Source organism: Pleurodeles waltl, chromosome 1_2 (genome assembly GCF_031143425.1).
Source record: "Pleurodeles waltl isolate 20211129_DDA chromosome 1_2, aPleWal1.hap1.20221129, whole genome shotgun sequence".
NCBI classification, from domain to species: domain Eukaryota; kingdom Metazoa; phylum Chordata; class Amphibia; order Caudata; family Salamandridae; genus Pleurodeles; species Pleurodeles waltl.
This window is the reverse complement of record NC_090437.1, coordinates 275,761,031-275,776,284: the sequence shown is the minus strand read 5'-3', so window position 1 is coordinate 275,776,284 and position 15,254 is coordinate 275,761,031. Positions and strand designations below refer to the sequence as shown.

At 42.4% G+C, this 15,254-nt stretch overlaps 1 protein-coding gene across 4 annotated transcripts in view; it reads left to right on the top strand.

Moving 5' to 3' along the window:
- Nucleotides 1-15,254, top strand: part of UNC5C (unc-5 netrin receptor C) — a 394,404-nt gene that overhangs the window by 299,924 nt on the left and 79,226 nt on the right. For all 4 annotated transcript variants that reach the window (XM_069238193.1, XM_069238177.1, XM_069238185.1 and 1 more), the window contains 2 exons: nt 397-588; nt 2,652-2,996. In XM_069238193.1, coding sequence (XP_069094294.1) covers nt 397-588; nt 2,652-2,996 — 537 coding nt within the window. The remainder of the gene's footprint in view (nt 1-396; nt 589-2,651; nt 2,997-15,254) is intronic.

Here is a 15,254-nt window from a genome sequence, read left to right as displayed (position 1 = left end):
TTTCCGCCAGCTTTTTCATGGCGGGGTCCCCACCAGGAGGAAGCTGGCAGAAACTGGACTTGTGATCAGCAAGGCAGTGCTGAACTCAGTGCCGCTGTGGCTGACCACGACTCCGACCACCGCCATGCTGCCAGGAGCCAGGTTCCTGGAGGTGGAGGCAGTCCCCTGGCATTCCACCCACCAGGGTCTATATATGGGGGTCGGACTGCCTGGAGTGCGGTGGTCCTACCACTGCGGGACTGCTGGTCTCAAGACCACCAGCCTCATAATGAGGCCCTAAGACAGTTGTTTGACAGTAGTGTTCCTTGGGTAGAGGTACTGGGGGAACCTGGTGGCGCAACACTTTAAGCACATACATGATTATCTAACATACCTGTTTCCTTGTTACCTTGTCAGCTGCCCCAAACTCTGATGACGTGGCACTTTACGTGGGCATTGTGATCGCTGTGATTGTCTGCGTGGCCATTTCTGTGATCGTGGCTCTGTTCGTGTACCGGAAGAACCACAGGGACTTTGAGTCGGACATTATTGACTCCTCGGCACTCAATGGCGGATTTCAAGCTGTTAACATCAAGACGGCAAGACAAGGTATGTCATATTTGCTCCTTTGTGTGTTGTTCATAGAAGCATGTACTTATGCGGAGTACACAGAGCTCTTCCAGGCCATTCTGCACAGTGGAAGCAAAAGCACAGTAACCCATTCTTGTGTTTCAGTCTTCCGATTCTTCGAAAGGAGGCCTGCAGGGGCTAAAACGCTTGAAAGTTTAATAAACGCATTTTGTGGTATATTAACTTTAATTCAGAAATTGTAGTTAGACTTAGACGTTTCAGAATGTTGTGGAGTATGGTGTATGGTTCTGGAGATCTCACCATCAAAAGAAATTCTTGGAGTAGAGACCATACACAAGAAGGCTACCAATACGGGGTGAAGACAGCATTTGACATGTTGGGGCCTCTTCACAAAGGCATTTTGGAGTACCTGAATTAGTACTCCCATAGTACTATTTTCCGTTCTCATAAATGCCACTGTGAATATACCCCATAACATCTTAAATGTGAATAAAATGTGAACGTTCTGGAATATTTCTATACAGTCACTACTAATAGAAAGGACTGTGCCCCCTATGCACCTTTACCACCGGGGAGCTGAAAATTGCGGGGGCAAGATACAGCCAGATAAGTATATGTAAAAGAGTACTTTTGTAGTACTACTTTACTAATCATAATGGCTTTTGTGATCCGGACCCTGTATGAGCAGGAACTAAGGCCCATATTTATACTTCTTTAGCGCCGCATTTGCGCCATTTTTTGGCGCAAAAGCAGCGCAAACTTCCAAAATACAATTGTATTTTGTAAGTTTGCGCCAAAAAACGACGCAAATGCGGCGCTAAAAATTTATAAATATGGACCTAAAGGTTTTCAATCTGTCTAGTCCTAGACTAGGGAGAAGGAAATTATAATAGGTGGAACTTAAGTGCCTCGGCAATCCCAGCACAATGATATGAGCATTTCCATTTACAAATATGGACCTATAATCAGGGTGTTTGAGATGACATTTGTTAGGGGGGCTGACAGTCTGTGGCAATGATCAAAATGAACGGCCACATACACAGCAGAACAGTCGTATCTCAATAGCAAAGACAGGCTTTGCCATGAAATAGTCCACAGCATCGAAGAGAGCAGGGACAAGCCGGGTTGACGGGCCCGTGGTTCCCTCAGCTTCTGACGCAGTATGAGAGTGGGCGTGTCAGAGTTGTTAGGACGTTTTTACGGTTCTCGATGACTGTGAGGAGTAGATTGCCAGCTCTCTTTCGCGGTTCTTGGCATCTTGCGTCGCATTAATGTATGAAAACGAATGATAGTTTCTAGTTGGGCAAACTTGTGTGACTTGAAAGGCTCGTAGTGTAATGGTTTCCCATTCCTTTTTGGTCCATAAACTCGAGTAACCCCTTTTGAATACAGCGTTTTGCTTCCTCTGTTTTTGGTGTCTTTCACTGGAGACTGTGGTTGTTGCATTGGACATTTGGACAAGTAATCGACTGTAGTTCGACCAAATCTGCTCGAGAGTCATGTTTGATGTGGAAGTGACCCCCTCTAGTGTGTCATAAAAGCCTTGAGTGCAGGGGACCTGATGTTCTGCCTTCAGCAAAGGGAACTGGCTGTTGTGAATAAGCCCAGTGAGGAATGTTTATGGGAAGAGCTGTCTAATGAAAATACATACTAAATCTAACTGGCAGTGAAAGCTTTTGTCACTCGTTGCCTGTTTATCACCATTTAACAAATGAGAAAGCATGTCAAGGGCAAATTAAACATCTACTCCCCTTTCCGTGGATGCGAGCATCCCTCAAGGAAATGGTAGGTGCCATCAAGTGTCTTCATCATTCATGTGGTGCTTTGCGTATATTGTGAGTGCCCTACATCAGTGCATGATGACAGTAGGATAAAGCGGAAAAAAACATTTTAACTCATGGAGATATGTGAAGAAGAACTGACATTTACCATAGGCTCTAGTGGTTATTTGCTCCTAATCCTGAGATATAAACACAAGATCACCCAAGGGAGAGCTTGAGTTGCAGCCTCGTTTGAACTCCAATGATAGCAAGAAGGTGCGCTAACAGACAGTTGTGACTTTCTGCTTTGTGCACTTACAGATCTATTAGCGGTGCCGCCGGACCTCACCACTGCAGCCGCGCTGTACCGAGGCCCCGTTTATGCCCTGCACGATGTCTCCGACAAAATCCCGATGACAAATTCTCCACTGCTGGATCCGCTGCCCAACCTGAAAATCAAGGTATTCAGCTCCTCCGGCGCAGTCACGCCGCAAGACGAACTCTCCGACTACACCTCGAAGCTGTCTCCGCAGATCACCCAGTGCCTACTGGAGAACGAGACCCTCAACATGAAGAACCAGAGCCTGGCTCGACACACTGACCCATCATGCACTGCCTTCGGCACCTTCAACTCTCTGGGTGGCCACTTGATTGTGCCTAATTCTGGTAGGTCCTCGAAAAGATAAATGGTAAAAATATTGGATTTCTTACATGCACTTACATTTCCCAACAAATGCAGACTTTTGCACAAAACGTCACCGTTTTGCTAATTATGTTGGGGGAAACTGCACGATAAATAACTTGCATGCACATTTCCAGATAGGTTTGATTATGAAATCACGTCTCCCTTATTGCGGTGCTTTCCAGGCACCCAACCCACAATGCCAACCGGAACAGCAGAAGTGGTTGTTTCTTTGCAGATCCTTTGACATCTGGAAGTCTCTGTCTAAGAAAAGATGCCAGGTGAATTGAGTGCAACTTGCAAAAGCAACCTCTTGATAAGAAACTTATGTGTCATTCTTGGTCCCTATGTTATCATACAGTTGTAGGCCAACATATAGAACCTTTACTCATGAAGGCAGGGATGATGAATGCTGGAATCCACTTCGAGGTAAAGTCCTGTTTCCTGTGTATGTCTTTGCTCTCCATTGCTGACTTGAAGAATCTGCACTCGTGTTTTACCTTATGGTTAAAAAGGGTCATGAATATTAAAGTAATCATGGCTACCAATAATGAGAAGTGGGAGGTCCCTCTCTGGACACCCTTTACCAGAGTTCCATCATTCAAACAACATGTGGTTGGTGGACAGAGTTTGAAGTAAACTAGGGCCTATGAATGGAAAATAACTGCATGTTGTATGTTCAAACAGTGGGTACAACGATAACTATAAATATATCCTACCTGGGTTCTCTGCATGACCAAGAGCGCTTGTTTAGTCAAAACACATAGGGGGTTATTACAACTTTGGAGGAGGTGTTAATCCGTCCCAAAAGTGACGGTAAAGTCACGGATATACCACCAGCCGTATTACGAGTCCATTATATCCTATGGAACTCGTAATACGGCTGATGGTATATCCGTCACTTTACCGTCACTTTTGGGACGGATTAACACCTCCTCCAAAGTTGTAATAACCCCCATAATGTTTCCAGTGGATGCTAACTAATTCATAAATCACTTCTGCATCAGTCATTCGAGTGTGGCGAGTGTTGTGCTTGCTGGGATCAAACCTTAGTGTTGAAAATATTGGTGGGGGTTGCCATTCCATCCGAAGAATATGACCATCTAGAGCTCCTGGAGCTCTTCTTTAATCCTAATGGACAGTCATTACTTGGCTCATATATATATATATATATATATATATATATATATATATACATATATATATATATATATATATATATATATATATATATATATATATATATATATATATATATATATATATGTATATATATATGTATTCGATGGCATGTGTAGCTGCAGATACACATGCTGTGCATATATCGCCATCTAGTGTTGGGCTCGGAGTGTTACAAGTTGTTTTTCTTTGAAGAAGTGTTTTTTTCAGTTCACGGGATCGAGTGACTCCTCCTCTCGGTGGTAGTGAGCATGGGCATCAACTCCTTTGTTAGATTGTTTTCTTTCTGCTGTCGGGTTCAGACATGTTCCCTCTCGCTCCAGGATTTTCGGTTAGGGAATTCTCTAATCTTTCAAACTATTCTCATACCGTCAGTATTGTTTCGAACACGGTTTCCTTCTGCACTCGATCCAATAGTGCCGTTGGGATCAATTAAATGCCCTTTCGGGCGCCCGCACCCTCTTAGGGCCTGTTCGGGCCCACTGCATCAAAGGCTAATGGATCTGACTCCATTCTGATTCTGTCCTCTGTGCCACGCCAAGTTCCCATACACCGGGCAGCACTTGGTGTGTAATCTCTGCCTTTCTCCAGAACACCGAGAGGAAAGCTGTGAGGCCTGTCTGTCTTTTCGATCGAAGAAAATGTGAAGCGATTGAAGGGCAAGAAGAATGGAGATGGCGTCAAAACTCAGAGTCCACCCCAACGTCCTTGGCGAAGAGCAGCCACAAATGGCAGTTTCGATCCCAGACTGCGACTCCGAGCAGGATTCAGAGGACGACAGCCAGGCAATATCTGCGGCGCAGTACGTGAGTACACCTACCCCAACTTAAAAAATCAGTCAAGACCTTGGGTGCATCACTGCTTTTAAGCCATGGTTCCACCTGGAAAAAATTAATTGTCGACGACCCTCGAGTTCGGCGCCGAAAAAGGCCAGGGCACTCTCTCAACAGGCTACCGCACCTGTTTTGGTGTCGAGACGAAAAATGCAAGCATCGGATCTGAAAAAAGTATGCTCTGCTTCAGAGCTGAAACCTCGGCTAACAGCTTCGGACCCAAAACATCTCGGTCCAACTTCAGAGCTGAAAAAAACATCATACACAGAAGAAACAGGGCTTTTGACTCGAATGAAGCATGTGCCAAAGACATTTACCAAACATTCCTCTAAATGCACAAAACATGCTTTAGAACATCAAATGGAGGAATGAGACATTCAACCTATTTTGGAGATCATGGACAGAAAACAAAGGAGAATTCAAATCCAGAAAGAGACTGGAAAAATCAATACTTCTCCGCCTCCATAGACTAAAAGGAAGTTAGCATTCCAAGAAACTCTGGAGACTGCCCCACCACCGGCAAATATCTACAAGCAAAAAAGAAAAGCCAAAACATGTTGAGCTTTCTCCACCACATTGATCGCAACTTTCCTTTTCACCACAACCTCTGACTCCACCACCACCACCTTCACAATCACACTCTCACACTGCCTCACCAGAAGAAGAAAGGGGTGATTCTAGTTACACCATAGATCCATGGGATATGTTCGATTCAGATCCTATCCCACCTAATGATCCAGATGTGTATCCCAACAGAACATCTCCACTTGAGGATAGTACAGCATACAACCAAGTTATCTCCAGAGCAGCTGCATACCGTGGAGTACAAAGGCATGCAGAACCTTTAGAGGAGGTCTTTCTTTTCAACACCCTGTTCTCAACTCATAAGCAATACCAGAGTCTACCAATGCTTCCTGGTTTGCATAAACATGCAGACAAAATTTTCAAAGAACCAGTTAAAGCTAGGGTTTTAAAACCAAGAATTGACAAAAAATATAAGCCTGCACCAACTGACCCAATTTACATCTCACAGCAATTACCACCAGATTCTATTGTGTTCAGTGCAGCCAGGAAGCGCACCAATACTCAGTCTTCTGGAGATACCCCCCCCCCCAACAAGGTAAGCCATAAATTTGATGCGGTGGGGAAAAGGGTGGCAACACAAGCAGCCAACCAATGGCGTACTGCCAATTCCCATGCCCTGTTAGCAAGATTCGACAGGGCACATTGGGATGAGATGCAAGAATTCTTGAAATATCTCCCCAAAGAACACCAAAAAAGGGTGCAGCAAATTGTAGAGCAAGGTCAGGCTATCACAAATAATCAAATTAGGTTTGCTCTAGGTGCAGCTGACACTGCAGCTAGAGGAATTAATACTAGCATTACTATTAGGTGACATGCATGGTTGAGGTCCTCCGATTTCAAACCAGAAATACAGCAGGCGGTCCTTAACAACCATTTAATAAACAACATCTTTTTGGTCCAGAGGTGGACTCAACCATAGAAAAACTCAAAAAAGATTCTGACACAGCAAAAGCCATGGGAGCGCTTTATAACACACCATTTCGGGGTTCCTTTTGAAAACCACAATTTAGGGGAGGATTTAAAACCCAAACTATATAGGCTTCCACCTCCCATTCAAAGCAAGGCCAGCAGTATTATGCATGGGGATCATTCAGAGCTCTTACAGAGGACAACATTTTAGGTCCATAGGTAAATTCCCAGCCTCAAAGGGTGCTTCAACATCCACAAAACAATGACTTCCCAAACATTCCACGGCACCATACATCTCCTGTGAGAGGAAGTCTGCCACAATTCCATTCTCACTGGCAAAAGATTACTACAGATCAATGGGTACTCTCAATTTTCTGCAGTGGTTATTGCCTAGAGCTAATCTCTACTCCACCAAACATTCCACCTTATTCTCACAGACTCTCTCCAGAACACACTATTCTACTAAAACAAGAGGTACAATCTCTACTACTCAAGGAAGCAATAGAAATAGTTCCCATCTCACAGGAAAGAACAGGAGTATATTCCCTATGGTTCCTTTTACCAGAAAGGATAGCACTCTCAGACCCATTCTCGATCTCAGGCCTCTAAATCTATATATCCTGTCAGAGCATTTTCACATGGTCACTCTACAGGATGTCATTCTCTTGCTTCAAAAACAAGACTACATGAGAGCGTAAGACCTAAAGGACGCTTACTTCCACATTACTATACACCTAGCTCACTGCAAGTATCTAAGGTTCATAATATCAATTCAAGGTACTACCCTTCGGGGTAACAACAGCACCAAGAGGGTTCACAAAATGTCTAACTGTAGTTGCAGCATACCTCAGAAGGCAACACAAACCTGTCTTCCCTTACCTAGATGACTGGTTAATAAAATCCAGGACTATTCCAAACTGCCAACAACACACACAAAAGACAATAGATACCCTACACTAATTAGGGTTTTCAATCAATTACCAGAAATCTCACCTTCAGCCAGCACAAATTCAACCCTATCTAGGAGAAATTCTGAATACTCAGTCAGCATTAGCCTACCCAAATCCACAACGGATACAAACGTTTAAGTCCCTCATATCCCAATTACGTGCCAATCAAACGTACACAGTAAGATTTGTCATGAAACTATTGGGAATGATGGCATCATGCATAGCAATAGTGCCAAATGCACTTCTAAACATGAGACCACTGCAACAGTGTCTCTCAAGACAATGGTCTCAGGCACAGGGTCAACTACAGGATCTAGTGTTGTTAGACCGCCAAATTTACAAATCTCTGCAATGGTGGAATCACAACAACTTAGCTAAAGGGCGGCCATTTCAGGACCCTGTGCCACAGACCATAACCACAACAGATGCGTCAATGACAGGTTGGGGAGCCCACCTCAACAATCTGACAATACAAGGAGAATGGGACTCAATCCAGCAAACTTACTACATAAACCACTTGGAATTACTAGCAGTGTTCTTAGCCATCAAAGCATTCCAACCACATATCATACACAAAATTGTCTTAATAAGGACAGACAACATGACAACAATGTATTATCTGTAAAAACAGGGGGGGACACATTCATCCCAATTGTCCCTTCTAGCACAAACAATTTGGAAATGGGCAGTTCACAATCACATTCACCTGCTAGCGGAATACATCCCAGCGATACACAACCAGCTAGCGGACCTTCTAAGCAGGACGCAGCAACAAATACACGAATGGGAGATTCACCCACAAGTAATCCAATATAACTTTCAGATGTGGGGAACACCAAACAGAGACCTTTTCGCAACAAGCAAAAATGAAAAATGCCAAAACATCACATCCAGATACCCACACCCTCAATCCAAGGGCAATGCTCTATGGATCAACTGGTCAGAAATATTTGCTTAAGCTTTTCCCCCCTCTCCCGTTAATTCCATTTCTGGTCAACAAGATGCGTCACACTTCCCTCCCTATGATACTCATTGCTTCCACGTGGGCACGTCAACACTGGTACACAACACTGCTGGATCTGTCAGTAGTACCACATCACAAGCTTTCAAACAGACCAGACCTGTTAACTCAGAACACGGGTCAAATCAGGCATCCCAATCCCAGTGTGCTCAACTTTGGTATCTGGCTCCTGAGGTCATAGAATTTGGATACCTACAGCATCCATTAGAATGTATTGACATTCTAAAACAAGCATGTAAACCGACAACCAGGCAGTGCTACACAAATAAATGGAAACATTTTGTATAATACTGCCAACCTAAAAATATTGATCCACTTAAAGCATCAGTACAGGATATTGTGTGTTATTTGCTTTATTTACAAAAAGCAAATCTTGCCTATTCGTCTAATCAAATTCATTTTACAGCAATATCAGCCTACCTACAAAACAGACAACATACCTCTCTGTTTAGAGTTCTTGTCATGAAAGCATTTATGGAAGGACTTAAATGATTTATTCCACCTAGAGTTCGACTAGCTCCTGCAAGGAATCTTAATATTGTGCTCACAAGACTCATGGGTCCCCCATTTGAACCCATGCAATCGTGCGCTATTAGATTTCTAGCATGGAAGGTTCAAACATTTACTTTAGAAGAACCTTTCTTCCAAGTACACAAACACAAAGTAGTACTTAGGACAAATCCTAAATTCTTACCTAAAGTGGTTTCACCCTTTCATATTAATCAGACAGTCGAATTGCCAGTCTTCTTTCCACAGCCAGATTCTACTGCTGAAAGAGCTCTCCACACGATTGATCTCAAAAAAGCTCTAATGTATTACGTAGACAGAACGAAAGACTTTAGTAAAACTAAACAACTTTTTGTTGCTTTCAAACAACCTCATAAAGGTAATCCTATTTCTAAACAAGGATTAGCTAGATGGATTGTAAAGTGTATTCAAACGGGCTAATTCAAGGTGAAAAGGCATCTATTAGTAATTCCAAAAGCACATTCCACTAATAAAAAGGGTGCCTTTATGGCATTCTTAGGGAAAATACCAATGACAGACATATGCAAAGCAGCCACATGGTCCACACCACACACATTCACTAAACACTACTGTGTGGATGTGTTATCTCGACAACAAGTGAATGTTGGTCAAGCAGTGCTAAGCACACTATTTCAAACTACTTTAACTCCTACGGGCTAACCACCACTTACTTGGGAGGAGAATTGCTTTTCAGTCTGCAGCTACACATGCCATCGAATGGAAAATGTCACTTACCAAGTGTACATCTGTTCATGGCATGTAGTGCTGCAGATTCACATGCACCCTCCCTCCATCCCGGGAGCAGATAGTCCCTTGTAGTACTTAATCATGTAACTATGATATGTATATACATTGCATGGACATCTTCTTTACTTTCTATATATATTTGTACACACACAATTCTTCACTCCTTACTTCACCCTCCTGCGGGAAAACAATCTAACAAAGGAGTCGATGCCCATGCACACTATCACTGAGAAGAGGAGTCAATTGATCCCATCACTCAAAAAACACACTTCTTTGAAGAAAAACTATTTGTATCACTCCAAGCCCAACACTAGATGGAGATACATGCACAGCATGTGAATCTGCAGCACTACATGCCATAAATGTATTTATATTTATATTTATATATATGTATATACTTGCCAACCAGAAACATTACCAAGAGCTACCATAAATTCCAAATTCCACTACTATGTATGTTTCCTCTTCCACAATGTTTTACATTTACAAAAGAGAGGGCAGGGATTATCAAAACCTATTGTATAGGTATGTTAATTTGAGGGGATCGTAATTACACTCCCTCACTAAAGGGTCCTTCTCATCAGAGGCATTTATTATTTTGGTTATGATGGGTGCTAATTGAACAAGTGTGTGCCATACATTGGTTACGCCCACTGCACTCCTATTCTAATGTCTGTGCCGTTGCGAAACAAAGATCAGCTCTTTTCACTGTTCTCTGGGGTGCAGCACATCTCTGTCTGTATAGCTCCATCATTGAGGAACTCCTTATCCCCCAATGGATAAAATATTTTACCTGTAAAAAAACAAGATGTCTACCCCACTGATGACCTCTGTGAATCCAGTGTTCTGGTGCCCCACTCCACCAAAATGCACCCTATGCTTGTCCCCGGTAATCTGCTCTGTGCCCCCACGTCAATCAATCATCAGCCCTGTGAGTGCTCTGAGTGATATGCTCTGTACTTTAGAGACCAGCTCTTACCCCGTTATTGCTGTTTCTTACCCAGTGAAAAATTCTTTGCAGCTAACAATCAGCTGCTTTATTCCTCCATCGAGGGCCATTTGACCCCAGCTGGATCAGCCATTTATCCCTCTAGCACCCACCTAGTTTTAGAAGCTTAGCTATAAGCTTATTAACACCTACCAAAAATTCATTAATATATTCAATGTATTAACTACTTCTAACTCAGTAATTGGTACCACTGCATTAATTTGTTCTATTTTATTAACTGGATCATGCTCATTAATAGGCTGCTAGCCAATAATTGGTTCCAGATAATTAATTGGAGCCTGTTCTTTAATTGTCCCAAAAAGGCTATTCCTTGATCCTGGAAGCCCTCTAATTAGTACCAGATGGTCATTACTTGTCCCCCGAAATTCATTGTTTGATCTTAGTGTTTCATCGGCTGCCTCCAAAATCAGGCTCATTGTTCTCAGTTCCCCCATCCTGTCCTCTTAAGCTGCCTCCGAGGCAGAGAGATGTAGAAAAAGTCTCAAGTCCTGCCAAGACTGGAGTAGGGAGAAGAAAGGAAAGCACTTCTTTGCTAAGGAGCTCACTGAGCAAAACACATGGGTAAAGACACCTAACAACTCATTGTGAATGGCCTATTAACATGGCATGGGAGTATTGCATCCAGTGCCAGATACTATGCAGTACTAAAACTCTCACCGTGCAGTTCTGATATTACCAACTGGAATTGGGAATACTATACAGGATGCTGTGGTTTCCACACTCATCCCCACTGTTTTCCCCATTTGCCGCCAATATTTTGCAGGACGTTTTCACTGCTCTGAACATGTGAAATCTCTAGGAGAAAACACACAAGCCATAGCATTCCTACATCACTTATGATGCTAATAGGGCTGGTAACCCCAGACACAACTTTCATGGAGATCACCAAGCCAAACTTTATAAGGGCCTAAGTTTAAGCCAACTATCACACTATCACATGCAACTGTAACGTTTACAATGACCATCCTTCAGGGAATAGCGGCCCAACTCAGGGTGTTTGTATATTTGTAAAGGGGGCAGACTTAGGGCTCAATTCAGAAAGGCAAAAATATACATGTATATCTACTCCTACATATACGTGTGCCTCGCCATGGTTTTCCCATTCGCCATTTCTGAGTTGAGATTTACACTTAGATCTTGACTTACATGCCTCCATCAGCTCCTACAACAGAATTTACAAGTGTAAATTTACTACTGGTAACTTTTCCCCTGTCCTTGGAGATCTCTGCTGCTAAGGTAGAGAGCCCACCATTGGATAGTGGGTAGAATTATTAACGTTTATTATTCAATTTAGCAAAAATAAAAGTATTTTTCTGTTTTATACAAATATATCAGTTTAAAGTATATATTACTAACCTGGAAATAATCAAATACCATTTTAAACCACATAAACGCATCAAATAAATGTGTAATAAATAGTCAAATCTAAGGGACATATTTAAAAGTCCCTTGCGCACCTCAGCGCCTCTGTAGCAGCATTGTTTTTTACGCTACGACGGCGCTAAACAGGCCCTCACCCTGCGCCCTATTTACAAAGTGGTGCAATGGTACCACTGCACCACTTTGTAATCCCTTGCTCCACATATAGCTGTGCCAGGTATAATGTATTCAAGGGAGGCGTTCCTCCACAGGAAGGCCCCAAAAAATGGTGCAGTGAAATCTACAAGATTTCACTGTGTCATTCTAGTGTCATTTTTTAATGCCTGCCCAGGGCAGGCGTTAAAATGACACTAGTGCTATATCCTATGGGCCTCCCTGAGCTTTGCTGGACTAGCGGCAACATTTTTTACACTAGTCCAGCAAAACGCCACAACTGCACCAAAATGTTTGGCGCAATTGTGCTAACGAGGGCCAGGTGCGCTGTATTGTACATACAGCGCTACCATAGTGTTGTTAGGAGGGCGCAGGTTGATGCAAGGAATCTGGGGCATCGGAGCTGATGCGCCAGTTCCTTGTAGATATGCCACTAACTAGTTAAAATAGAAGTATTCATTTTTTAAACAATAATGATATTTTCCTCATCTTCACTAAAATTTTCATTTCAATTTAATATTTAGTAAAACAGGTTAACCTTTATATATTTAATTCATTTAAACAAACGTATGTTTATATGAATCTTTTTTTAAAAAAAACCTTTGATGTTTAAATATGTATTTTTAGAAAAGTTTAAATGTCAATTTAATTTTCATTATTTAAAAAAAATCACTAGTAACATATACATTTTTAGCTTTCAAAGAGAAAATGTATATATAATGTTATTTATCAAACAATTTAATTTATTTAACATTAGTTCCAATGGGGTGATATTTTAATTTCTTGTCTCCATTTTTTCAATGCGATTATAGTGGTTCTTAACTTACTCCAAGACTGCTGAAATACATTTGAGGTTGTTTTGACATCTCTATGGCTTTAGTAATTTTAGAAGTGTGAATTGCAATTGCATTACTTTTTGTGGATATGTGTTTTGTTTCAGCAAACCTCTTCTTAAATTTCCTAAACCCCCTAGTTTTTAGTAGTAATAACTGCCCATTTTCTCACCACTCACCCTTAGTTCTCCCACTTTACTATTAAAATGTATACCTATGTGTGCAGAAATCTTTCTTGCACAGAAAAGGTAGGCGAGGTGGAGGTCTGTAGTTTTAGGGTGTTTTACGCATAATTATGGATTTCCTACATAATCCATGATGTGCTCAATAATTTGCAGGTTCTAGCACAAATACTTTGCGGCAGATATATGAAAAGTGGCGTTGCACATAGTGCAGCAACACTTTTCTCGCACCCTTTAGCGCCCCCCTAACGCCACCATGCCTGCATCATATTTGAGATACGGCACACCATGGAGGTAGTACTGGAACTAGCGTCATAATTTTTTATGGTAGTTCGGCGCTTTGCAGGATTAGCGTAATTTTTTTTTTTAAGCTAATCCCGCAAAACACCCAGAGGCTCATTGAAAGGAATGGGAGCCTCTTTTTAACGCCTGCCCTGAGCAGGTGTTAAGAATAGCGATAAAAATGACGCAAAGAAATCTCTTAGATTTCTTTGCACCATTTTTTTGCCTCCCTAATGGGGGAACACCCCCCTTGCATACATTATGCCTGGAGCAGGCATAATGTCGCACAAGGGGTTACAAAGTGGCACAATGCAAGCATTGCGCCACTTTGTAAATATGGTGCGGCATTTTTGACCATCTAATGCCACATTAGCATAAAAAAAATAGGCTAATGTGTCAGTAGGATGGCGCTCGGCCCTCTTAAATCTGGGCCTTTGTTTCTAGCTGAAAGGGATGAGAAGATACTAAAAACCCGGCTGTAGAGACACATGATACTGTGCAGTGAATGCCCTTTGCAAAGAGTTATTGTTCACCCTTCAGTTGCTTATTGCTATACTTGGGTGTTAAATTGGTACTAAAGGGGTAAAACCTTTGCCCAAGCAGTGCTAATGTGTAAAAATAATGAACTAATGTTGTAACATGTGTCGCACTGTGACACATAATTTGCCACTTCTTGCCAAATAATTTAGTCAACTCTGCCTCATAGTTGGGTCTTCGCTTCCCTGATTGTTTCAGTGGCCCTGATAATGATGAGCCATCTCAAAACATCGCTGAGATACCTTTGTTGTCTCTACTTTTAATATAAGGCCAACAGCATCACCACAATGTAAAACGGTATACATTATATGTAAGGCGCAGAAGACATTGGTAGCAAGCACTTCCGGAGTGCCTGTTTTGCCACACTAATACTCCTCTCCTAGGGTGCAGGCTAGGGTTCTGCATTCAGAGCTTCAAGGGGTGACCCCATTGCCCTATTCCTTTTGTGGCCTCCTGCAGAGTGGTTGGATTGAATATTTTAATCGGGGTGTTTTTGGTTTCCAGTCTGGCCCTGGTAGCAGGCAGGATCTCTATGCCCAATACAGTGCTGGGTCTACATGAAAATCACACAAACTGTTAAGATCCTCCAAGATTTCTCCTGCTGTTTCATGTATACATCCTTTCCCGGATGCCCTGGCTGTTTCCCCGCTTCTCTAGAGCATTAACAAGCTGGGCCTCTGAAACACCGCAGAGCACAAGGCCTTGTGGGAAGCCGCACGCCACACATTTGACCTCTGTTAATAAAAACCCATAAACAAGTTCATGTTTTAAAACTCCCGTTGATGCCTTGCTAGAAAAGGGCACATGAATTGGAAAGGCCATCAGACCGGGTGGTTGCAGTGGGCAGTGAACGAAAAAACACGAGGTTTGTTAAGTGAAGATTGCAATGGCGCAGTTTATCCTCCTATGTGTGGGGCGGCTTGCTCTATCTGATGGAGAAAAGCAAACGTGACGGTTACGTTTTTTTCAATGTCCCCGCAAAAAATATGTTCCAAAAATACAAGGCCCATGAATGAGGCACAGTGTTAGAGACAAGAAGCTACTGTGCTGATTTGTGAGTCCAAAGCACAGTGAATTAAACCTTTTCAGGAGAGAGGCTGTTTATTTTATTTTT